This window comes from Manacus candei, unplaced genomic scaffold (assembly GCF_025592945.1).
Source record: "Manacus candei isolate 608988 ecotype Guabito, Panama unplaced genomic scaffold, ASM2559294v1 h1tg000057l, whole genome shotgun sequence".
NCBI classification, from domain to species: domain Eukaryota; kingdom Metazoa; phylum Chordata; class Aves; order Passeriformes; family Pipridae; genus Manacus; species Manacus candei.
The window spans coordinates 9,479,252-9,505,676 of NW_026138105.1; the positions used below are offsets into that span (position 1 = coordinate 9,479,252).

A 26,425-nucleotide genomic window follows, 5' to 3' on the forward strand; every position below is an offset into this window, starting at 1 on the left:
CTTCATCCAGCCAAACCCACATCTTGTAGCATTTGTGTGTTAGACAGTAGAGCTTCCTATTTCCATTTTGTGCCAGAACACCAGTTCCTTACCAGTCTCCCATCAGATTCCAAGCGAAATGAGACTCCGAAGCGAACCCTCCCAAATAACATATGTTCAAGCCCAGCTCAGACCTGTAATCTTAAATGCAATAGTTTGTGAAAAATTCAGTAGGTAAAAAAATGTAAATGGCATATTTTAATTTTCCTTAAAATTCTGAAGGAAGATATTTTGTAAGTACTTCATGTTAAGTGCTTCTAAACAAGGAGGTAGTTGAAATGGTAGCTAATCAGTTAGAAAAACTGTAATTCCTTCCAAAATTAATTGGAGTGTAAAGAGTTGAAGGAAAATGGTAGAGTGAAAGAAACCACACAGGTAAACCAGTGATTTCCATTGTCTGAATGCTGGATCTGTATTCTCCTCTGACTCTTCTGGAAACACCTCAGTTTGGGAAGGCACCCACTGTTTCACACAGCCCAGTGTTATTAGAAACATAACCTGGACTCGAACTCACTCCATTTGCAGCCTCATTTCCTGAGCACAGTTTGTTACCACAGCTTAGAAAAGAGGGATGGCAAACCAGTTTGGGAAAAAAAATCAATTTGCTATCAGATTAGAAATCAACTGTAAACATGTTGAAGAATTCTATTTTTTTTTCCACTACTGCTCTGCCTTTTCTTCACAATCTGTTGTGGTGTCAGACTTATTTTGACAATACTTGTAGAACTTGTCATATTAACAAAGTTATCAAACAGAACAAGCACATGCATAGCAACAGCTGTAGTCCAGCAAGAGTCAAAATAACCAGCCACAGGTATTCACAAAGAAATATCCACTCTGTAGTTGCCCAAATCCAAAATATTCCCAGTAGACACCAGAGCACTTGTAGTTTTATTTAAATAGCAACTGCCCTTCAACTTGGAACAATCTACTCCAAACTTTTGAGGATAAATATAAAAGAAGGAAAATGTATTTTATATATATATATATATATATATATATATATATATATATGTATACATAAGGATTTATTTTTGCTATGATAGTGTCACTGGATTATTTCTCCCTCTGTGAAAGTGCTTCATAAAAAAGGGTCTACGTTAAATTCAATACAATGATGGGATTTATTTCATGTTATATAACAAACTCAGAAACGCTTGTTTAAAAACAAAATAAACCCCATAATCCACTAAGACTGTAAATTGGTGGGGTTGGAACAATCTTTTCATTATTCGTGTCTACAGAGCTTAATACAATGAGGCCTCAGTTCTCCGCTAACGTCTCTAGGTGTTAACACAATGCTATTAAATCTACTCAATAGCCAAAGATGCAGTCAGTGGATTTATGTGTCTCATTCCTTCAGAAACGTGAAAATCTCACAGAACAGTTTAATGACCAGATTTTTCAGCTGCAGTGTCTGACTTTGCACGTACATCAGATAGTGTGCATCTATTTATGCAAATCGTTGTGGGATTTATATGCACAAAATATACATGCCCAGGAACTTCTATTTGTGGCATTGAGTTGCATTGGGAGAGGGAGAGGATGGTGTTTGGGTGCCAGGGTCATGCTGTAGGAAAAGAGCAGGAGCTTGAAACCACTGCTTTCTGCTCTCAGTTTTCTGTGTGACTGAAGTTTCACTTTCTGGCCCTGCGTTGATCTTCCTTTATTTTTACACCAGAAAACCGCTAGTTCAGTGGAGTTAGCTTTCTCTGCTACTGATGTGGATGTGGATTAGGCCTGACAAGCCTATTTTCCTCTAAGAAAAGCAGAGCCAGGCTCACGGACACGGCTGAGGAGCTGTTTCTGGCACTACCAATTTCTCTATCTGATCCTCAGCTCACCTAAATCATTCTCTGCTGGAGAGGCACTTGCTGCACCCTCCCCAGCATGAGTGCAGAGCCTGAAGTGGGGGCTCAGGGACCTGCACCCCCATCCCTGCCCGCCCAGAGCCCGTCCTGACCCTCATCCCACAGAGCCAGACCCAGCTGCCAAGGAGGCACCTCCTGCCCTCACAGAGGGGTCATACCAGCAAAGCCCTTTGCAGGTGAAGCAGAGGGTCCCTGCCATGGCAGGGCTGTGGTTTCTTCTGTTGTCATTCTTCTCCAGGTATTCCACTTTTTTATCTCTGGATATATTATTTTTTTCCTCCCCAATAGGTAATTTTTCCTGTGGAGTTGCTACTCCCTTCTAATGCCACCTTTCCTCATGGCCTGGGCTCTGCTCTCCTCACGGGATACACTCACCAACCTATGGATATATGTCTTTCCTATGGGCACACTCATTTTCCTCATGGGATACACGTGCTTTTCACCTGGACACATTAGTTTTTTCCCCACTGGGCACACCTTTCCAGGGATATATCACTTTTTCTCCTCGATATGCTACTTTTTCCCTCAATGGACATTCTACTTGTTCCTCCGTGGACACACGCAGAGAGGACTGGAGGAAATGCCTTAAGGTGAGACGGGGGAGATTCAGACTCGGTACTAGAAAACACGTTGGCACTGTTGGGGCGGTCAGGGACTGGAATGGGCTGGTCAGGGATTGGAATGCCCTGGTCAGAGATTGCATTGGGCTGGTCAGGGATTGGAATAGGCTGCCCAGGGAGGTGGCGGAGTCACCATCCCGGGGGCGCTCAGGACGCGCTGGGTGATGCGCTTTAGTGCTTTAGGCTGCGCAGGGTTGAACGCTTGGACTTGCCGATCTCAAAGGTCTCTTCCAGCCTTGACGATTCCACGATCCGTCTCCATCATCTCCGGGTTGTTTGTTTGTTTGTTTTCCCCCCGTGTCTCCATCATCTCCGGATGCGCTGGGGTATTTTTATTTTTTTTTTCCCGTAATACGCCAGTTTTTTCACCTTCGGTCATTTAAGTCCGTTCTCCGCGCAGCCGAGGCTCCCCGCGGAGCTCTGCAGGGCGCCGAGGGACGCGCCGACGCCGAACTCCCCCCCCCGCCTCCCGCTTTTCCTCGGCGCCCTCCCTCGCCCTCCCCTTCCCCACGCTCGCCCCCGGCCCCCTCCCCTCAGCGGGGCGGTGCCTGCCGCTTTAAGGCGGCGCGTGCCCGCGCGCGGCGGGGCGGGGCGTGGCGGCGGCGCGCGCTTCACCTGCAGCCCGGAGCGGGCAGCGAGCGGCGGGAGCGGGGCGGCAGCGGCGACCCCCCGGCCCCGGCTCTGCGCGGCCACCGCCCCCCGCCCGGCGGGGCCATGAGGACCGGCTCGAGGGTGCTGCTGGTGCTGCTGCTCCTCCTTCCCGTCTGGGGCTCGGCGGCGGTAAGTGGGGCGCCCCACGGCGCGGAGGGGGGGGACGGCGGGCGAGCATCACCCGTTCGATTCCCGTCCCCCGGAGGTGCCGCCGCGCCGCCCCGGCCGCAACTTCGCGGCGCGCGGGGCTTTTCGGGCGGTGGGTGCTGCTGCTGCTGCTGCTGCCGCCGCTCCGCCGTTTCGCCCGCTTTTTAAAATCGTCGTTGCGGGGTTTAATTGTTAATTTTTTATTTTATTTTTTTTTGTTAAGCTGCGCCTCCGCGGTGCGGGCGCAACTTGCCCTCCCTGCTTGCGCCTCGCCGGACAGAAACTTCGCGGGCAGCGGCGCGTCCCGGCGCGGAGCCGCTCCGCCCGCCCGGCCCCGCGGAGCCGCCGCGCTGCGCTCCCCGCCGCCCGCCCCGCGGAGCAGCCCCGAACTTTTATCTTTACGAGCCCCTAAACCCACCGGGCGGGCGCGGACCGTGTTGGTGAGGGGGTGGTGATGGTCTGAAAAGTTTGGGATTTTTAGGGTTTTATTCGCGCCCCGTCTGAAATGCAGGGGGGTCTGTAGAACATCAACAAGCGCCTGGACGCGTGGCTGCAGTGTTACAAAGCGAGCGGGGCTGCCGCTGGGTTTCGGGCTGCACTGGCTGCGGGAACAAGAGCCGTTTATTTTTCTGCCTCGATCCCCCGGTGCCAAGTTGAATGTGTGAGGATGTCCCGAGCCTTGGGGAGGCTGCTGGGTGCGCAGGAATAGCCCCCGTGCGCTCTCGTTTAGCGAGCACCGCTATAATAACGGGGCGATTTCAGATTCAAAGCCTGTTACGTTCAGCGAGACCCTTAGAAATGTTTCCTAATGGCAACATCTTGCCAGTGACGGTCAGAGTCCACAGAGCCGCCGCTTCCTTGCGCTTCCCATGCAGTAGCTGGCATCCGTCTCCCGAGCGTGATTCTTAGCCGAGTACGTTGGCTTGCGTTCTGCTTACTAAGCTCATCCGAAAGGACCCTTCGCTCCGCTTCCCTTCTGTCTCTCTCTAATGCAGCATCGTCTGCGTCCGGGAGTGTTTCGGGGGCCTCGGGGGAGCTCTGATGCTCCCCCCGGAGAGACAGGTGCACGCCTGGAGTTGCACTTTCCGAGGAAGTGCCTCTCCTGGTCCCCGGGCTTCAGCGAGCGGCTGGGACTGGAGGCGTCGGAGGTGCAGCCGGCATCGCTAAGCGATGCTCTGGCTGGCTCTGCCGACAGCCCGGGCGCGTTAGAAATCCCCTGCCACCAGCACTTGTTTGTGCGTAAATCACCTGGCACTCTTTAGGCATGAATCTCTGGCTTGTGTGCTGTCAGCGAGTTCCTTGGAGTTGGGGTCTGGGACCTTCCTTGCCGGGGAATCCCAAGGAGCCTGGACTGCTGTGACTGGACTACTTTGTCCCTGTGGCAGGGGCTGGATCCCCTCTGTGCAGTCCAAAGTTGCAGCTGAGTGTTTAGCTGGATGCTTGTCCCTGGTTCCTGGCACGCTGTGTATGAGACTGTGCATTGTTACATTTTTGATTGAGATCCCCTCCATCCTCTCCTACTGCTGGGCAAGTGCGGAGCCTGGAGGGTCCCAGAGGCAGCAGCAGGCAGAGCCTTGGAGGCTGGCGCAGGGTGAAGGGGAAGGAAGGGTGTCTCTACCTGGTCTCAGGCTCCTGAGGCTGCTGTGAGCTGGCTGTTTGTCCCCCTTCTGTCCTGTGCTTTGCCCGGTTTCTCAATAGTAAACCTCAGTGATTTGGATGTTGCAACATCAGGCCTTTCCGTGTCTCCAGTGCGAGCACAGCTCGCCCTGATGAATTGCTGCTCTTTGTTTCCTCCCCTCTTCTGACAGTGCCCAGTATCCCAGTCTTCCTACAAAACAATGCTCTCTTGTAGTCAGGCAACTACTTGCTGGCCCATTTTATTTTTGCAGCTACAGTATGGATCCACTCCAACAGATAGACACTCTAACACCAGCAGCTTCTGCTTGCACACTGCCTTACTGTGCAGGTTTGCCCATGCCTATAACACCTCATCATTGGGTACAAAACATTCTCCCAAATGACAAAAGTCATGGTGTGCATTTTCCTCGTTTTTTGCAGGCACACAATGGGGATCTTACAGTGAGACCCACATGCAAACCTGGCTTCTCAGAGCAAGACTACACAGCATTCGTCTCCCAAAACATCATGGAAGGGCAGAAGTTACTCAAAGGTAAGTGGAATAAAAAGCTTAATAGCTTCTGCAATAACTGTATTTTCAGGAGGTGAAAGGAGGCTTAAAGATGCTGGTTTTGATGGTGAAATTGTCTGCAGAATTATGTTTGTAGGAGGATGAAACACTAAGTGGTTTACCTGAGCACAGTTTTGAATACAGATGAATCACTGGAAGTCCGCGTGCTGTCTGCTCCAGGTGGATTGTTTGCTGTAGTATGCGAGGTCATCACTTCACTCTTAAGTCTCCCACTCCCACCCCGTCTGAAGGAGCTCTACATTTGATATTTTAGAAAGTATTTTTATGTATGAAATTCAAAGATCCCTAAATTATCCCTGCTTTGAAATGCATGATAAAGCAGACGTTGTTGTTGGAAATGTGGTAAACAAGCCTACAGACATTCTGTTCACAAATGTGGCATTCATTTTCATTACTGCCCCACTGACAACATGAAAACATAGGCGAAAAGAAACTACCAATTAGCTTTATAGTAATTGCGGGATTATAACCAGTTTTGTGATTGTAAACTCTGAGATGTCTTCGTAATCCAAATAACAACAGATTATCCTGTGTATTGATTTGTCTCCCTTTCAAGTTAAAAATAATTAAACTTTAGATTTGCATGGCACAGGAAAATACTGTTTTACTCCAAGAGAATTTTTGAAGATCAAACCTCACCCCCCCAAGCACCCCCAGGAAGGTGGGGAGCACATCAGAACGATGCTCTACTCAAGGGTTTATAAACCTTTTGCTGCTTTCTCCTGAGTACAGTTACTCACATGCATCTCTCTGCCAGAAGGCTGGGATTTCTGTCTTCCTCCAGAGCAAACACCTGCTCTGTTACTTTGATTTTTCTCAGAAGAGAGGGAGAGTTGTCAGTGTTCTCTCTGGCTTCAGCAGAATCCAGGACTGGAGATTTTTGCTCTCCATGAGCTGGCAATCCGTTTTGTTTCTGGGCCCAGTTGTCTTAGTGTTGCCGTTCAGGAATTCTCTTGCCTGGCCTGGCATCAATTAGTAAACATTGGGGAGTTTGTTTTTAGTTTGAAGGGTAACCAAATAAGGAACTGACACAGACAATCCCAGGAATACAGCAACACTGAAGAGACTAAATACCAATCATTTACACACATAATAGCAATTTTTCCCAAAGATTTACACTGGCTTTACAGGTCAGTCTGGAAACTGAGTAGATTTCATGCTTTTTTAGCTTTTGAAATTATTTGATAAAAAATGTTCTCCAAGTACTGTAGAAAGCAATATCATAAATATATTTGCTCAGAAGAGTATTTTCTGCAGTTTAGTGCTTGATAAATTGTGCTGTGTGTTTATGGGGGTGGACAACAGGGATGGAGCAGAAGGTCTCTTTAGAGGCATTAGCTGGCATTGACTTTGAAGAGAGCACAGTGCTGTCATTTCATTTCAGTTTTAAATAATTTTTAAATATGAAATTATATTTACATAGGCTGTCAAGTTGATTTGAATGAAAATATATTTCCATTTAATATTATCCTTTAGGGACCAGTTGTAGTTTCACATTAGTCATGGCAAACCTGCCTCTGATTTAGGGCTGAACTCACCCTGGGGACATTATATATCTGTGCCCCACTTGTAAGATTCATGACCTGATAACATTGTCACAAGCTCCATGATTTATAAGCATTTTGTCAACCAAAGGAGGAAGAAAAAAGTGCAAATGCTGTGTTTGCTAATAAATAAACTATCATCTTTACACCTTTTAATCTATAGTCAAATACATGCTGTTGTTTATCATAGGAAGCAAATATATCTAATTAATTTATACAATAATGGGCGAGAAGATTCTTCTTCATGCTTGTGTTGTTTTTTATATATACTCTAGCCTGTAAAATTGGTAGTTTTCCAGTTTAGGTTTAATTTTACTTCCTAACACTTGATATGTCTGAAGCATAAAATGTTTATCTCTTTCTTCCATCTGGGTGAAGTATTGTACAATAGTTCAGACCAAAAATGGGTTCAGATTGCTTACATTATCGTGTTTGATAGATTGACATATGTACTGTTTCACACCATCTTACCACGCAAAGCTTTGCTGCCAGCTACCACCATCTTATTCATCAGCATTCAGTAATTCATCTTCAGGCCAAATGGGACTGTTTGCCTGGGAAAAAAAAAAAAAAAAGTAGGCAGGAATTCACCTGTCAGTGCTTTCATGGAATTTGGGGGGGGGGGAAGTGTATGTGTAGTGCAGGTGGCTCTCAGGGGATTTCAGTGAGCAAATATAAGGTCTTTAAGGTGCAGAATCCTCATTTTGTCCTGAGGAAGGAGATGTGGGACAGTTTATACTGCCTGAAGGCTTGTTCATCAGAAACCAGGGAGTATGTAGAGCTCAGCATAGTGGTGAACTTCCACCAGCTGGGGAAGTTTGGATGTCCCATGGATCAGGATAAGCTGCGTGGCAATAAACCCAACATCTCCTTTTTAAGCTTTGTAATATCCAGCTCTCAAATGTATGCAGTGTTATGAATGTATCAAAATGAAAGTGTTTATAGTATTCTAGGTTTGAATCAACTTAAATAGATAATGACTGCTTATAATTGGCTTATTCCAATCGAAATAGCTTAGCCTTAATTTGACAACAAGAGCTTTTACAGAGTCATTGTTTTATTATAAGTATGCCGTAAGCTATTAGCTACTACTTTGTGGTTCCTCTTATTTGCCTGAGTCAGCTCTCTAACATGCTCAAAACATACAGATTCTAGCAGGAGTTATTTGTTACACAGTAATTAACTTGTTTATGATAAATGGATGGGAGAAATGTCACGGCATTTTGTTTTATGTATAAATGAAAAGCATCTGCATTCTAAAAATTCCATGTTAATTAGACTTAAAATAGTTTTCCCCAACAGTGCCACAAATACCACATATTGCACATCACTGCCAGCCCTGTGGCCTGATGATGGGATATTAGCTGAGGTGATTTGTTGAGCCAGTGCCTGCCTTAGAAATGCCGTCCCTGCATCTCTTAATGAAAGTTACTGGGGTGTAATCTGTTATATTTCTTTTGTCTTTGTGTTTGTTTGCATGATAATAAACTTAGCCTTGATCACTGATGCACGATAATGTTTAAAATAGGTTTGTTAACTATCTTCTTCTTTAGCCTAAGGGGAAAATCTCAAAGCCTGCAGTATGGCAGAGGACAATTGCAGCACGGGTATCTTTTTCTCTTTTTTAATTATTAATGTTAACTTAACATGGTGAGAACATTGGTCCTGAGGGGTGGGGAGCAGCGACATGCAGTGCTGCACCAAAGGCAGTTCAGCAGTGACTTGGGGGATCTGATCCCTGAGTGTGAACTGAGGTGGAGGGGAGTGATGATGACTAGTGGCCTCTTGGGGAAAGAGAGAATAAGGAGCAGGATGCTAAAAGCAATGTGCAATGTGATCCAGGGGGGACTGATACTCTTGATAGTTTATGCCCTTTTCCATTTTTTGTAGGGTTTTTAAAGATTGTAATTAATGAGAAATACATTTTTTCAAATGAGAAACTCAGGTTTTGTTGGCGTGCTGGGAGGGGGTGGGATGACATCAAGGTGTTAAATGCATTATTCCTCCAGTGCAATACCATCATAGTACAGCACATCACCTCTCAGATAGACCTAAACTAAACAGCTCACAGCTTTACCTACCACCAGGAGACAGCACAAGCAGTTGGGATGTACAGCCCCTCTTTTGTTCTTCTGTGCATCTCTTCCTCTGCAGTAATTCATGTTTCTGTTGCCCACCCCGAGCAGTTCCTGTAGTGCTGTAGCAGGATAACTTCACTTGTGTAGGCAGCTACGTTTGGGTAAAAGTGTGTGGAAGCACAGTTTATTTTCATATGGGAAGATGAATTAACTCTGCCAGCATGTTCTGCTTTAAGCAAGTGTACGCAACCAGAGGTAGCCAAGCTCATGCAAATGTATAAAAATGTAATTGCTTCCATACCGGGATTTTTACTAGCATTATTTTGTGTTAGAAACGAATAAAATGCATAAAAGCTTTACTGAAATACCTGTTTTTTAATAAGAATTCAGCATAGAGGCTGTCTCTTTTAAGTTTTTTAGAGGTAGGATGTTCTTCATGGTTGAAAGATTTTTTTCTCCCAATGAGGTTTCAAAACCTCCATCCTACTGAGCCCTCATCCTATCCAATGTTAAAGCTTAGGAAGGCTGTGAATACTGTTTTGAAAACATAAAACAGACCAAAGAACCCCAGCATCCCCAGTCTTCATGGGATACAGTAGATAGTGTAGGCTTCCTGCTTTTCCTTGGTTTAGAGTCCAAAAAATACACAGGTCCCCATCTGCTGTTAATTTTGGTAGGAACTTGGTTCCCACAGGGTTCTGCAGATTGGGGTCTGCCCCTGAAGTGTGTATGAGAGGTTGCCTGTGGCCTCTTCTACCCCTGGTCATGCCTGTGTCTTCTCAGTGCCCCTTGGTGTGTTGTACAGATGTTTTTGGAAAGGGAAGATCTCGGGGAGTGCTGGGCTTTGTTCTGCTGTTTGGTGGAGTTTTTGAGCACCTCTTGAGGGTTTCTGTTCCTCACAGCAGCTCTGCTGCAGCCTGCAATAGCCAGTGCCTTCTCCAAGCTGCTCTGAGTTGAAAAAGCAGAGAGGCTTTTCCATTCATGTTTTCATCATTTTCTGCTCTGTGATTCTGCATGAAAAGCAGTTACTGAAGTTATCGTACACGTAATTAGCTTCACAGTTCCCTAATAAAATCTGAAGGTAGGAGAAAGTCCACCGGGAATGCAGAACTCTTTCCCTAACCTTTCTTCATTCCTTTCTTGGAGGGAAAAGAGGCAGGCAGACATCAGCTTTCTGTGTTAAGCCTGTACATGCCCCAGTGGAGCTGCCTCTCAAAAAACACTTCCCACGTTCTGCAGGACAACTTCTTTTAAAAGCAGTTTCTCGTGATGGGCAAGTTGCAAATCAAAACCATAATTTCAATCATGAGTTCCAGGGGAGACCCCAGAAAGAGCTGCTGCAGATCAGGGAACTGCTGATGCCTATTTATTTTTAATGTTGTTCTTCAGATCTAAGTTCTGACACAAAAATGATGCTTAAGATGACGTTTTTATCTAAATAAAATTGCACTTAATGAGACTGGAGTAGTCAATAACACTCTGTAGAGTTAATCCCCTTACACTGTTTAATAACTGTATATATTGCTTTCTAGTTCAGAGCTTTGAACCAAATTCCTCAAACCCAAGTAAAATTACTTTTTTCTGCATTCTGGGGAGTTAACTGATTTTTATCTGAATAAATCTGCTTCTCCAACAACAGGCTTGAAGCTTCTCTCTACTTTCAGGGATTTGTCTGTTGAAGAACTGCACTGCTTCAAATTAGGCACTCTAAATATGTATTAAGGAAGAAAATGAAACAACAATTTCTGTTGAATAATTTATTAATTTCTTTATTTATGCTTAGGCTTTTAGGAAATAAGCCATGTCTGGAAGAGTATCAATTTGTTATTTATTGTGAAATACCAGTTGTTTTGAACTCCAGACTGATAATGTTGGGTCTTTTAAGGTTAGAAAATGTTAATTTTAAAGGCACTTCTTTGTACAGGAACTGACTGTCGCTGACAGAGCTCATGAGCTCTGATCTTACAGAGCAGATGCTGAAAGCATTCTGGAAATTATGGTTTTTGCATGTGGCAATTGAAACTTATTTATTCTAGCAGTGAAATATTTTCTTGCTTAATTTTCATTGACCTAATGCCAGTTCTCATTGCCTAATTTCATTGATATTTATGTGCAGGCCTCCTTCTGCCTTAATTTCTACCCTGGAAATGAGTGTAATGTTTTTTTAGAGGTGGCTTATTTCATTGCAAACTCAAGCTGGTGAAGTACTTGGTTCGACAGCAGCATGGGCCATGTGCACAGCTCATAGAATATTTTAGCAATATAGATAATGCTTAAAAGTCTTATTTGAAGGGCAAGAAGAGATTAAAACTACAGAGGATAGGATTTCATTAGAAATCTGCTTCTTAATATTTTTTCATGGAATGAATTTGAATAACATAGGGAAAGAAAGGAGTTTCTGTTTGATTCGAGGTTACTGGTAAATTCAGAATTGGTGCTACTGCTGTATCAAACTGAGTTTTTTTTATTTTTAGGCGAATGGAAATAGTAGGAACTAAGGCCAGAAAGTGATCTTTGAAAAACAAAGACCAGTATTTGCCTCTGGGAACTCCGGCTCTGTATAGTTTGACGGAGGGTTTGAGATGAACCTGTGGCAGTGATTAGAAACAGATTTCTCCCGGATCCTGATGTGGAGCACTGCAGTAGGAGTCTCTGCTGGCTTGATGGACTCAATCTGTATCTGGTTTTGTGTATGTAAACCTTTTATGTGCTAGCCAAAGGTTCTGGAGAGGGTTTGGCTTCACATTCAATGCCTAAATGACCCCCCCAGTGTTGCTTTTTCAGGTAAACCCCAAAAGTGTCCTTGGCCAGCCCTGCCATTTGAGGGTTTTCTTGCTACTCAGTATGCTGTGATATATTGTTTCTTATATTTTGGTTTAATATTTATTTATTAGTATTTCTGAAAGGACAGGCTGAGAGCCCTGGGATTGTTTAACCTGGAGAAGTCTCTGGGGGAGACTTTATTGTTGTGTATAAATAGCTTGGGAGAGTGTGTCGAGATGATAGAGCCAGGTCCTTGTCAGAGGGGCACAGAGAAAGAAATGGATATACAGGACTTTGCACTTAAACATGGGAAGAAGCTCTCAGTGTGAGGGTTGACAGACACTCGAAGAGGTAGCTCAGAGATGTCATGGAGTCTCCAACCTTGGAGATACTTGGAACCCAACTGGACACGGCCCTGGAGCCTGCTCTGGCTGACCTTGTGCTGGACAACTCTACAGAGCAGCCTGTCCAGCCTCCACTGTGCTCTGTTCCTGTGGAGAACTTTGTAGGTGAATAGAAGAGAAGGCAGAGTGATGAACTGAGCTTCTCTGCAAGCACAAATCAAACAGCTTTAAATGAAAACATTGCAACACCCTGCAAAACATGATCCTTACTGGGAAATTGTGTTTCTCTAATTTCTTGGAAGCGTAACCTCTAAAGAGAGAATAATTGAAACACCAGGGACCAGCATTCTGCTGTTTGCTTCCATTAATGTCCAGACTTAACCTAGGCATAGTTTGTCTCCTGGCATAAGGAAATGTTACACTTAAATTGAAGAAGCTCTTGGTTTCCTCTTTATTTTTACTAGAATAAAGGAGAACTTACAGAGTTCCCGTTTTCCCAAAATATTTTCCATTAGAACTGGCTCCTTCGCTTCTTTCAGGAGAAGGTTTTTCAAGCAAGTTTTCTGCAATATGAAAAATAGCTGGGTTGAACAAGATTTCTTTTTGCCACAGGCTTACGATTTTTCTTGCTTATACTCATTACCCTTAATTTCTATATTAATTTCGAATTGCAGTTGCACAGAGGGAGAGAGCAGTGGCAAATGCTCTGGCATATGGGCTGCACTGTCATTGGGAGCAGCGACGTTCAGCCGCTCTCGCTGCCCCATGCCTGGTGACCCTGGGCTCCAGCATCTCTCTCTGCCAGCCTCTGCAGATTCCCGCTTTCTGCTCCCTTCCAATGCAAAATTTTAATTATTTTTTTACTTTTCTGCCACTGTTTCTCGCCACTTGCCAGGGTTTTGTGATAGAGAGCCAGTGGCAGTGGCTCAGCTCTCTGCTTGTTGTGCTGTGCAGGAGCTGCTGCTTGGAGGGGTCACATAAGCTACAGCCTAATAACATTAGCATGGAAATAGCAGCCACTGCCTGGAACACACTGTGGGGATGTTGGAAGCTCCTCCAAGGACCCTGAAGATATGTATGGGCCACCCATGAAGGGGAAAAAAACAAAATAGATGCCCTTTCTGCTTTGAAATGAGCCAGGCTGTTTCATTGATACCCAGCAGCACTGCAGTCATTAAAGGCTATTACTGTTCCTATTATAAATCACAATTTTCTAGCAGTTCATAGGCTAGTCACAAAAATCACTCTTAGTCTAAAATTTTGTTACACTGAGTTTGTCTAGTAGTAATTTCAACCCTTTTAAAATGAAATTGTCTTTAAAATAATTATGCGTGTAGCAATTATCCAAAGACAAATAGTCAAGATTACAAAAATTATTGCATACAAAGCTATGGATCAGCTTGTGCTGTCAGTTCATGTCTAGAGAATCATAAAAGGCAGGTCAGTGAAACAAATTTCTGTTATTTCACCACGTAGGAGGAAAAGCAGATTGGAATTATTGGTATATGAAGGAAAAGCATCAAGAAACAAGCTTGGAAAGATGTTGGAAAATAAAGAAATTGCTACAGTTGATAAAGTGCAAATCAGGACTAGTTTAAAGCATAAAATTTGATACCCTGTTTGTTCCTGATATAGTCTGTGGTGGTGAATAGAAAACTGTATAAATCAACCCTGAGTGTTTGATACCTGCCCTGTAGGTGCCTCTGGCCACGCAGTTCCTTCCTGTGAGTCTCTGATGTCACCGAGAGCTGTTTGTGATATTACCTGGACCTGTGTGTTGGTCACAGCCTCCTGGAGGAACAGTGCTGGAGGAGCTCAGGAGGGTGTCTGATGCACTCTCCCTCCTCAGGGCATGAGCAACTCCTTTGTAATAGGTTTGTCCCCTATGTTGTCCTGAAGATCCATTCGTGGGGACCAAAGCCAATATATAATATTGCTTCCCTTCCCTCCCTCCGTGCTTAAGCTGAAGCTCTCTCGATGCAATTTAAACCTGTTGCTATTTGTCACAGACACACAGAACAATTGTTGAACTCTTTTTTTTTTTTTTTTATTTTTCGTCTCCCCCCAGCACTCTTGAAAATATTTTTTTTGGCTTCTTTAGGCTGAACCCCTCATTTGTTCCCTTTCATGTGTCACGCTTGGCTCCCTCCTCTGAGCCCTTACCTTTGTTATTCACTTGATGCTCCACATTGCTGTGGTGGTGCCAGCCAGGGCTCACAGTGCTGAGCAGACACTGAGCATTACTCTGCCTGTTTTGCAGGCAATACTCCAGTTGATTTATCTAATGTGATGATTGCTTTTTTTCTTAACAGTATGATACTGTTGACTCATGTTCAGCTTGTGATCCAGTGTAACCTCCCACATCGTTTTTTGATGAACTGCTACCTACCCAGTCATTTTCTATATGTGTAGTTGATTAATCCTGCTGAATGATGTTACCTTGCTCCTTTTCTATTGAATTACTTTTTTTTTTTTTCAATCAGACTTATCTGACTTGTTAGGATGGTTTTGACTTCTAATCTTGACCTCCACCAGTGTTGCAGTTGCGTCCTGCTTGCGGATGGCTCGCAGATGTAACAAGCATATGCTGCATTCCTTTATCTGCTCTGTTAATAAACACATTGAACAAACCCAGTTCAAAACAGGCTGTGGCAGAACTCATGTGATGGAGCCTTCTGCTCTGACCGTGAGCCATCCAAACATGCTCTGGGTAGAGTTATTTCAATAACCCAAATTTAAATGGGGGCTTGTAAGCTGAGCCTTTTATGTCTTGATGTTGTGTATCTGGGATCTGTAGGAACGCAACTCCAAATGTCTTCATTTGTCAGTACTTTCCTGACTTTTATGAAAATTACAAACATTGAGATCTTTGAATTTTTGCCATCTAGAAGCAATCCAGGTTAAAAGCCTGGGAGAGGTTCATTCACTTTAAAGAAATTGCTGTTGGAGGGGAAGGACTGCTGGAATTCTCTGTTCAGTTGGATTGTTTAAATGCCCAGGACCAGAGGTCTGTCCAGGCTACAGGACAAGATTTGCAGGCTGGCCTCCCTCAAGATGCTGGAGGTGTGTTCAGTAGAAGACATTTTTATTGACAGAACTGTTACTAATCCCAACATGAGCGAAAGAATAGGATTAAATGAAAGCTAAAATAGTAGGTGGGAGAATTGTACCTGTATGTGGAGTATGGACTGTCTGGTTTAGCTGGTTTTTACTGTACTGATGGCTGGGATTTTGACTTCTGCGTTGTCCCAGTTCCCATCCTGGGAGCCATCTCATCTTATAAAGTGTGGAAAGCAAAGTGTTTGCCCTACACAGACCAGTTGGGTTTTGCACTGTTTGTATCATATCCGTATTATTCATAGAGCTTTTTAGGAGGCCGAGCCCACACTTAAATATTTTACTGTTTAGTGTGTCTTTGATTTTGCCCATCCTGCCTGTGTGTTTTTGGTAACTGAAGAAAGCCAGATGCCTGCTGCTCCCTGTGCTGGGGGAAGAGACTCCCTCTGCTGATGAGATCTCATTCTGGAGCACCTCAGTTTAGGAGGGGGAAAGAGTAGGGGCAGAGGATTTCCAGCATTTTGCTCCTAGTGAAAGTGCTTCCCTGGGGAATCAGAAAAAGTCATGGTTTCAGGTCCTGTGTGCCTTGCTCCTTGTCTTTTAGAAGCCTAATTGTTGCTGGCTGGTTGCTTAGCTCCCTTGAAAACAGAAGGTTTACACAATTAAACATGAAAGGCAACTGTTTTGCTCATCTCCAGAAGCTTTAAATATTTTTATTTTGTGCCTGAATTATATGGGAAATTATACTTTCATTTATTTGTCTTTTCATGGGCTTCAGAACATTTTTCATTTGATTCAGTGCTTCCTTTTGACCCTCTGTAGAGGATAAAGAAACGTGGGTAAATGGCATTATAAAAAAAGGATTTTTCATGTTGTTTGGATTTTTCCTTTGCCTGTGGAGAGAAGGGACAGGTTGAGGATGAAGAAAAATATGTGTACAGTTGATAGGATGAAGGAGAAACCATAGGTCAAGGCAAGATTTGGAATGATGAAATATTCAAGGATTGCAACTATCAAAAATGTTTGGATTGCACCCAAAGATTTCCCTGTACTCTGTTCAAACTACAAGCAGAGACCCTCATCAGGAGGAGTTCAGTGAGCTCTGGAACGCTAAACTCCAGATGCCTGTTCAAATAGCTGAATAGCAGATTGATTATCTCTGTGCAAAGTTTACTGAAAGATTTTTCTTTCTTTTTTTTTTTTTTTTTTTTTTTTTTGTTTGCTTGGAGTCTGAGATACAAGAGAAACTCCAAGTTAAAAGGCTGGTTGCTGTATCTGCTAATAAGCAAGTTACTCCAATTATACAGTATGGTTTGGATACCTCCTGACTAGAAGAAAGTAGAGGAGGTTTAGGTTGGGTAGCAGAAAAATTTCTTCCCCAAAAGGGTTGTTAAACATTGACACAGGCTGCCCAGGCAGTGGTGGAGTCACCATCCCCAGAGAGATTTAAAAGATATGTAGATGTGGCATTTGGGACATGGGTTGGCAGTGCTGGGGGAATGGTTGGACTTGCTCTTGGAGGGCTTTTCCATCCTAAACAATTCTATGATTGTGTGAAACCCACCCAGAAGGGTTGTGTGGGACAGGGGACAGTTAGAAATGTTTGGGTTTGTGTTAAGAGAGGTTTAATCTCACACTGATCACTGGGTACCCACTGCGTGACACTGTGGGAATTTCTGTGAGTGGTGAATTAACTGTGGTGTTTTGGCAGAGCTCAGTGCAGAGGATGCATTTCACTGGAATGAATTTTCCTAGTATTTTCAATAAAACAAAGTTTTATTTTCCCTTTCTACTGTGAATTGAGACATAATGTTGGCTGTATCCTGCTAAACAGCAGCAAAACTGAGCAACAGTGGCACAGCCAGTTTTACCTATACAGTAATATAGCAAGTTTCATTGCCTGGGAAGACATGATGACAAAGCAAAGTTCTGCTAATGCAGCAGTTGTGTCCTTTGGCAATGCTGTAAAAGGGAGAGTTTAACATCTGTGGAGTGGGGCTGTTCTGGAAAAAAAAAATAACAGAAAATTAAAATAATGGTGGGTGGGAAGGAGAGATGTGGACTGTTGAGTGCCTGGAGCCCTGGGTGCCCCCCAAAACTGCTGGGCCATGGTTCATGTTGGGGCTGGACAATGCCAGAAGTATTATGGAACCTTAAAGCAAAGACTATGTTTCTGCAACAGTTTAACAGTCTGAGTGATTTCTTGACCTTTCATCTGCATTGGGGTCCCCTGTGAACAGTCTCTCATTGCAAAAGCTCTGTCTGCACCTCCAGGAGACACTGGTGGGGAATCCACACACTGAGAAACCTCCTGTTCTTAGGAGAGTTGTCCTGAAAAGGGAAAAAAAAAATGACAGCAAACCAACAAACCCAACAACAAAAAGTAAAAAAAGAGCCTCAAGGTTATACATCAAAATCAGTAATGTCCTCAAAAATGTTAATATCTGGTGAATGTCAATTAAGTACTTCCCCAGCTAATAAATAGCTTAGGAGGTATAAAATTTAATACTCCTAAAATTGCAGAAGCCTTTGAAGAACACATTTAAATTGGACTTATTGGAAGAAAGAGATTTAACAGTGACCTGTTCAGAGGTGAAGAGTGAAAAAGATATGATGGAATGAGGCTGCATTTCTTCAGCATAGGGGCGTTTTGGCTCAAGTTTTTCTTTCCTTAGTTGGCTTTTGAAACAGTTTCTTTTTAAGTTCTTGTGTAACACATGAGCTGAATTGCACTGGTAACAGTGTCCTGTTTATTTATAAGCCTATTTTTAAGTGTTTCTGAAGGCTCAGCTGGTTTGGGAGTGGGTCACTGTGCCACAGAAACAGAGTGAAGAGCAAACTGGATGTAGCTTTTCCCATGGCCATACCTATGGGTTCTGCTCACCCTGTCTCAAAGCATGTTTGTTGCCCTTTTAAGGATCTCAAGCACCAGATTCTCACTTTCCTTCTGTTCTCTCCTCATCATGGTCATCTGTGGGAAACAAATGAGATACGTGCACGTTTCTGAGGGGGTATGAGGCGCATTTTTTTAAATTTTATTGTGGATCTTTCTTTAAGAGGTGAGCAGGAAAGCAACAGAAACTGCTCAGAGGTCATGAGACATGAGGTGCTAGTTGTGAGTTTATTTGGAAATCAGAGCAAAGCAAATTTTGCCCACTTGGCTTGGCTTCCTCCTGAGCAGTACCCCTTGTTTTTTCCACTTGTGTGTTTTTCCCTAATCCCAATGGCAGTCATTTTTTTGGCACTCACAGTTAGGAGAAAAAAAATTAAGTGATACATGGCATTTGTTTTGGCGTTAGTTGTAACTCATAAATAGGGATAACATCTGTGCTGATAGTTGTTCATGATATATAACCAGATTGAATGAACAAAGTTTTCATTTATTGCTGTTCTTTTGCCATTGTTATATTTAGAGAGCTCCAATGTAAAGAGTGAAAATATATTCTGATGTATGTTGCTCATGTATAGACCAGAATTTATATACATCTTCTGAATTTTAATTTAGCCACTGTATCTTTTTAAACTAGAAATGGCTCGTTGCCATTCCCTGAGCCTAACAAAACTTTTTCAGGATCCTTCCCAAATCTTAGTCTGTTGAAGGCTCGTATTGCTGCCAAGTCTACACCATTCTTTTAATTAAAAGACAAAAAAAGAGAAGTGAAACTTTCAGTGGATGTAAATCCTTATAATCCTGAAATGATGTAAATCAGTGCAACTCCTTAAGTCATTGGAACTATCCTGACTTACATCTACTGAAAATCTGGCACATAATATTCCTGCTGGTCCTTTCTTTTGCCCAATAGTTGCTCTACACAGAGTTGGCACCGTGGACAAAGCACTCTCTTACGAGCTGATAGAGGGTGGCACGGCTTCCAGCACTGCTGATTCAGCACAGCAGAGGCCATTTTCCTCATTTCTTTGTGAGTTAGATTAAATTACTCTGCAGGCTGGACTGGAGCCACAGGCCATAGTTTTACAGCCTTATAGCATGGTATCCTAGCCCATGGCATCTGAGAGGTCTGGCTGTGTGTAAAGCTCTTCTGCTTCGCTGCAAAGGATTTTTGGATTTGGCGGGCGGCCCCTTTGTGGGGCTGATGGCAGCGGTGCTGAAAATATTTGGATTGTCTTGTTGGGATATAATAAAGTGGGGTTCTGTTAATGGAGGGAAGGGGCATCATGGGGATCAGGTTAGTGTGAAAACTCCTCTGTGTGTGTTTGTCACGGCAACGTTACTGTAGATTTGCCTTATAGAATTTGCAGGACAATAATTAATGAATGTAAGAGTTAATGAATGTAACAGGAGCACCAGTGAGGTGTCCTGCCTGAGCCTGGGGGCTTGTGCCATTAGAGCTGTTCGAGCTTACCAAAATTTTGGGGCGCCCATTTCCCTTTGTGTCTCAGTATAGGTACATTTCTTGTCTGGCGTGAGCAGGATTGGAATTGAACCAAAGGGTGCAGCAGTGGGATGCACTTTGTGTTGAGCTGTGTCTTATTTGCATCCTACAGGGCTGAGAAGTGGGATGTCTGTGACTGCTATAATAGGCACATGGGTAGAGGCAAAAGCATGTTTTCTGTTCACTGACAACTACTGGCTTTGTGTATTTAAAAGGCATAGCCAGCTCTGCTGTGCTCTGCAGTTGGGCTTCACGACTGCAGCTCGTAGCGAAATTGGTCCGGCTTTCTTTGGCCAAGTGCTGCTGTTGCTCAGATTTACACTTTCCCCTTCAATCCTCCTGATCCGTCCAAAAGGAGTCTGGCAAATGGAGAAAACAACTGTTAATGAGGGGAGAAAAGGTCAAACAGATCAAAAAGTAAAAGCCATCCTGCTTCCTGCGTAGAGAACAATCTAAGCTGATCCTGTCCAAGTCAGGTGTTGGAGTGAATTTGAGACCAGGCTTAAAGAATTTTCACAGGAAGTTTAGAAGTTTCATTCCATCCCTTCTCCCTCTCCTGACTGTCTAATCACAGTTTTCTCACTCTAAGGGGCTTGCTTATATCAGGACAGGCACCCCACACTTGTGGTTATCTTTGGGTTACGTTATGACCTTTCAGGTTTATAGTTCAAAAATGAAAAGCACCACCAAACAAAACCTTCTGGTTTTAATACAAAGATGAATATATTTTCACAATTAAAAAGTATTATTGAATCAGAACATCAGACAATAATTCCCAGGTTGTGATACAGAGAAGAAATTCACGTTGCTGGTTCCAATGCCAAAACAAAAGTGGGCAGATTAGGGAATGTGTTTGTGAGTGGTTTGTTCAATTTTCTGAGCCCTGGTTCAGTCTCATGGACTCCGGTAGTGCTGCTGTGCAGAGGGTTTATCTATTGATTTCTGAATGTATTGTGCTGTTAATCTAAAACCTCTTTCCCCAGTGGAATTTCTATTCAGAAGGCTCTAGCCAAGCTCAAGAAAGTTATTTGATTTGGGAAGTTTGAAAGAATAATAAAAGAAGGATTGATGCAGTTGGATTTTCATGAACTCAGTCCTAGTAAAATAGGCAGGCTTCTTCCTCCTGTGTGGTGGTTGGTTGATTATCTAGGAGGAAAGCAGAGTATGGAGATCACTTAAGTTTTACTGTCTGAGAATTTGCAATTATGAAACATGTTCAGAAGAAAGTAATGAGAACAGTTTTGGTGATATAACAAAATATAAAAAATTAATGGTTTAGTGCAGCTTTGTCTTTCCATAAATGTATATGCTTTATTTCTTAGCAATTGGGCCTTTTCTACTAATTTTTAAACTAGTAAAAAATTTAGTGCCAGAAATTGGGAAATTCATGTAATTTCCCAAGAAGACATATGTGGCAAAGGGAATTGCACCATATAAACCGAGGGACTGTGCCCTTCAGATATTTCCAACATCCTTTAAGTACTGAAGATAACTAAACCTTTTAAAAGAGCTATGGCAGGAGAGTAGATGGTGCTTTATGAATTTCCTATCTATTAAAATGCTCGTTACTTTTCCTGAGAACTGAATACAGGAGTAAACAGACTTGTAGTATGATAAAAGAAACCCTAAGAAGTACTTTTCCCCTTTGAGGGCACTGGTATTTCTTTGTCTGTTGCCTGTGCAGGAGTTAAAGAAGCAAATGAATGAGATGCAATTGGAAGTGAAATGAAATAAAATTGAGGTATTTTTGGCTTTTTGGGACTACAATCCTGTCTTGCTGAAATCAGATGCCTTTGACTTCACAGTGCCCGTGACTGGTCCAATAATAGGTTTATACTGTTTCATTAGGGTTGTCACGTTAAGGAAGGTGGACTTGTATCTAAAAAGAGCTTCCATGTGAATATTTCCTGTCTCTGGAGCAATGTAGCCTATTAGAGATGATTATTTCTTCCTTGGGTTTGGAAGCATACTTGTTGCTTCTATTTATGCAAAAAATGCAGCTCTCTGGAGGTCTGTGATTAACCTGAGGCATTATTTTATTGCATACCCAGGTGGGAAGCTGGAAATTAGGAGTATGCATGAAGAATTATCTGGATATGAGGCAAAATGTTGTATTAACTGTGCAGTTAGTCTTTGTCAGCAGCATTTACAGTTTCTTCAGCCCTTGTGGTGAGTAACCCGACAGAATTTATTGGTGAAGAGTTCAATTTGCTTAAACAGGCTGATTTTCTTGAGTAGGCAGAAATTACATCTTATTTCGTATCTCAGATTTACTTCAAGTGAAAGGCTAAATCCAGATTTGACTTGTTTTTCTTTCTCAATGCCTATTTGAGCACTGGGTGAATGGGATACCCAGGATTTGGCTGAGTGAGCTGTTGAGAGGGACTTCACTGGGGTAAAGAGTTGTCTTTAAGACTGGTCCAAAGATGAAACTTTGAACCAGATAGGAAACAAGTGTGTGGGGGGTGTTCCCTCTTCTCTTTTTTTTCTTATTTCCTCCATATAGAAAGGAGTGCTTTAAAATATCTGAAACATCTACAGTATCATTTCACTGCTGAGAATTGGGTAACTGTGTAAAATTATATTGACCTGAGGGGATTGAAATATAGAAGTGGCCGTGCGCTTAACTGTGCAGGAATCAAACTGTTTTACTGATAACATTTTATTGATTCATCTTCTCTCGGTGTTACAAGTAGCCTGAAGCTTCACAAAATGAGCTGGCAGTGTTTCTGTGTTGTGGACGTTGCAGTATTGCAGCTCGTCATAGGTATTGAAATTTTATATATGGGCTGAGAGCTCACGTAATTATTGTGATTTGTAATGACTGAGACTGCAGATGGGGCTTCCCAGAGGTTTCATTTCAAGCGAGATAACTGGTAATTTCTCTTTTCTGTTTAAGAATCTGTTGTCCCTCCTTCTCTCTGCAGCTGTTGAGGTTTTTCTCTGTGAAAAGCTGAACCGTATCTCTGATTTAATGAAGATGTGTAAAATGATTGAAATTGCCTTAACAAGGCAGTGCTCTATATACAGCAGCAATGAAAATGTGTCTTGCTGTTTGCAAGGGATACTTTGTCCTTTTCATGAAAGAACCGTGGTTTCTAACCATATTATAAAAATAATAACAATAAAAAAATATCCTTCTTATGGCAAAGCTTTAAGAAAATGAGTGGCTTAAAAGACCACAATGGCAGATTGTGAGTTTAACCTGCATGCGTTGCCTAATTAAATTCTTTTGCAGGAGCTAATTTCGTGTATTTTATTTAATGGGAGCTTACTTAAGATTTTAATGATGTGGGTCTTTTCTCTTCACTAGAATGCCATGTTGACTCATGACATATTTTTACACAGGCTTCACTCTGCTGTGAACAACAGCAGTTGGAAACGTGAGTGCTTGATAAAGTGTCATTAAATTAGCTCATTGTAGTCGCAGATTTTTATTGCGCTACTTCCCCGAGATATGAATTGATCACGTTGTACTTGCTGTTTTTAAAGGTGCAGCGCTGTTATTGATTATGCTACTTTATCTCAAGTGTTCCATCAGCTGCTGGCAGGCTGGTTCCCTCTACAATTTTAGAAAGTACTGGTTTTGTACTTTCATTTTTTTCATTCTGTGCACTTTGTGTGCGTGTCTTTGTCTGATGCACACTGAAGGGTTTGTGCCGTGCCCGTGTGCTCAGCAGCGCTCCTCCAGCCTGGGGTTTTGGATGCTGCTGGAGGAAGGTGGAACAGTTGGTGTCCTGCTTGGAAGCACTGAATGGGCTGTTGTCCTTGGCTGATTTCCAGGGAATTAGTGAGATTTACTAATGCAGAGGGCAAAAATCAATTCTGCTCAAATTTTATAGCATATGCGTTCGGAACAGGAGTTTTGTCTGTCGGTGTAATCGTTTGTAATGTGATGTATGACACAAATGCAGTCAGAAAAACAAGAGCTTACATCTTGGTTAGTCAAAACTTCCAGATATTTTTCCATGTTAACTTGAGTAGTGGATTTCTTCTACAAATCTTGGAACACCCAGGCCTATTTCAATACTAAGTACATTGGAAATGGATTGCTGTCAAGGCTTGTCCATCTAATTAAATTCCCTTATTAGCACCAGGACTGCAATCTTCCAGAGAAGACATTAGGTGAATAATCTTTCCAACTTATCTAGGTTAAAACTAGATGACCTTTCATCAAATGCTAAGCTAAAAGTTCAACAGCAAAATACGTAAGTGTTGTTCCAGTTCCCCTTTTTGTGTGATCTGTGGTGATTCAGTATATTCCCTAAATATAAATCAGTATTTCAGCTGCCTGTGAAATATTTTCAGACTTCAATTATCACAGGCACTTGATGCTGTGAGGACTCTGTCACCTCACGCTGCAGGCTGATGGCAAGTCCAGCAGTCATGGCTTTTATACATTAATAAAGTTTGCTGTGATTCCTTTTGACACATGCTCAGGAACTTCCTCTTGACATGTGTGTAAGAAACTTCCTGCCATAAAGTCCTGCTGATCCACAGAGATTCTTTGTGGTCTAGATTGATGATTGTTGTCTCCTTATGGGAGAAGGGAATAGCAGGAGCTTTTTGGAGGACCAGAACACTCAAATTTGAGCAAGAGTCCTGATGGATTTTTTTAAACAGGTGGGGGACTTGCCTTTGGAGGGAGCTCCCAAGTGAAATGAAATATGCTTTGACCCTTGAACTTTGCAAGTGGGGATTGAGTGACTCCCAGCAGATGTGCTTGAGCCAAATATAATCCATTGACCCTCTGGAATGTGTGTGGCAGGTGAGAGCACCCAGGGGTCCTGCTGGCCTTTGGGAGCACTGGGGCCCTTTCACGTGGGAGGTCAGGGATGGTACAGGTGTGAATGCCTTGTTTCCTTCTATAAATGGAAGAGAAAACTGTGTCAGAGGAAAGATCCACAGCAGCTCAGGGTGGGTAATGGAGAGTATCATAATAACACTGAGCAATGGATGTTTAAAAATTGCCCGAAGTTTCAGGAAACAAGATATTTGGGCTAATTAGACTATTTGCCTGTCATCTTTATTCACTATTTAAATAACAAAAAGCCCTCAAGTGAAATCAAAGCACGGTGGAACATATTTCTTGAGTCTCCTTGATCAAAGCTTAGAGGAGGGAAATGCTGCTCATAACGATTTCCTCAAATTCAGATGTGAGATATATTCTCTATTGTAGCAGGAGGACTTCTGTATAACCTCAGTGGTGGCAAAGTGATGGATGTCTTTCAGATATCAGACATCCTGCTCCCTTCCAGGTGTACATGTGATGGATTACTATTAGTTCTTTAGGGATGTGACAGAAATAAATGTTTTCAAATTAGAACAAACTCACAAACTAAATGTGTTTTGTTTATGTTCGTACTTATTGACTAATACCGGTTCAGTTGGGCCTTGTTTTCCTCTGTATTTACCTCTTTATCTTTTCTTAGATTGCAAATAATCCTTGAGGTGGAGATCACCCTTTTCCTGACCTGAGTTTATAAAGCAAATGGCACAGTGGGATCCTGGCTGTGTGTGGGGTCTCTCAGCTTTTATCTTGAAGTGAATAATTAATAAAACAATTAGGAGATGCCTTTGGGTAGCTGTTCAATCTCCTGCTTAGATGTTGTTTTAGAGCAGGGTGACATGGAAATCTGTGCAGAAATTTTTGGTGTGTTGTTTTTTTGGGTTTGGTTTTGTTGTTGTTGTTTTTAAGGAGGTGGGTTTTTTTAGGAAGGGCTGTGAGGCAGAAGAAAGGCAATTTCTCGACTTGAATAATTGAGAAAGAAGGTTCTTCAGGCTCGAACATCAATGAATGCGAGAAAGGAATAAAAGCAAAATGGAAGCTTACACCTCTCTGGATGCACATGGGAGGCAGAGGTCACACACATGTGACCTTTAGACCAGCCCAGACAACCTGAGCTGGCTGGGTGACATTGCTGAGATCAGCACAGCTGGTCCCGGAGCTCTGGCAGCTTTCATTGTGCAGTCTTGAAGGAGGACTAGAAGATGCCAAGGAAAAGAGAAAGAAGTCTGCCAGTATCATGACACGAGAAATAATATCGTACAGTACCTCGTGTGCTGTCAGCCACTGAAGCACATCTCACTCCTTTCGCAGCTTAATAATTGGCACTGGAGCTTTTTAGTCAGAAACCAGCTGATTTCTTTGTTTCTTTTCATTCTGCTCCTTCTAGATAAGAGAATGAAAAGATTACTTCATAGATGTGTTATTCAAACATCGATGTTCAGGCTCATTACAGACACCAGCACAGCCTCCAGAAAAGAACAAAGCACCAGCGTGCTGGCCCATCTGATCACCCACCCAGACGCTTTTGTCTAGCTCGGGAATGCCTCAGCCTGAAGGATTTCCTGCTGTGGGAGTTCCTCACCTGTGCTTCTGCAGCTGACTTACTTGGAATCTGCAAGCCACAAACCGTGTGCCATTTCTGCACAGGTTGCTCTGAAGGATTTCTTTAAATTCATGTCCTTTAGTCCACTTCTCCTGCATCAGTATTCGTGTTTACATTTTGGATAAGTAGGTCTATTCAGTTGGAAGAAGGAGTGGGCCATGTCCCAAATAAGTATTTCAAAATATATTTATTAGTCTGTAAAGAATAAGGATGAAGTTTCAGAGTTGGGTGCTCTAAGCGATTTTGGATTGGCCATGACTTAATTTTTAGATCTGGCTTTTGAAACTTGTCTCTGTTAAAAACTTTAGTTAAGTTG

At 42.9% G+C, this 26,425-nt stretch overlaps 1 protein-coding gene across 1 annotated transcript in view; it reads left to right on the forward strand.

The window, feature by feature from the left end:
• The first annotated feature begins 3,171 nt into the window (after window positions 1-3,171).
• CDH4 (cadherin 4) overlaps window positions 3,172-26,425 on the forward strand; it is a 427,411-nt gene continuing 404,157 nt past the window's right edge. The window contains exons 1-2 of the mRNA XM_051803474.1: window positions 3,172-3,310; window positions 5,387-5,498. Of these exons, the coding sequence (XP_051659434.1) occupies window positions 3,245-3,310; window positions 5,387-5,498 (178 nt within the window). The 5' untranslated portion in view covers window positions 3,172-3,244. The remainder of the gene's footprint in view (window positions 3,311-5,386; window positions 5,499-26,425) is intronic.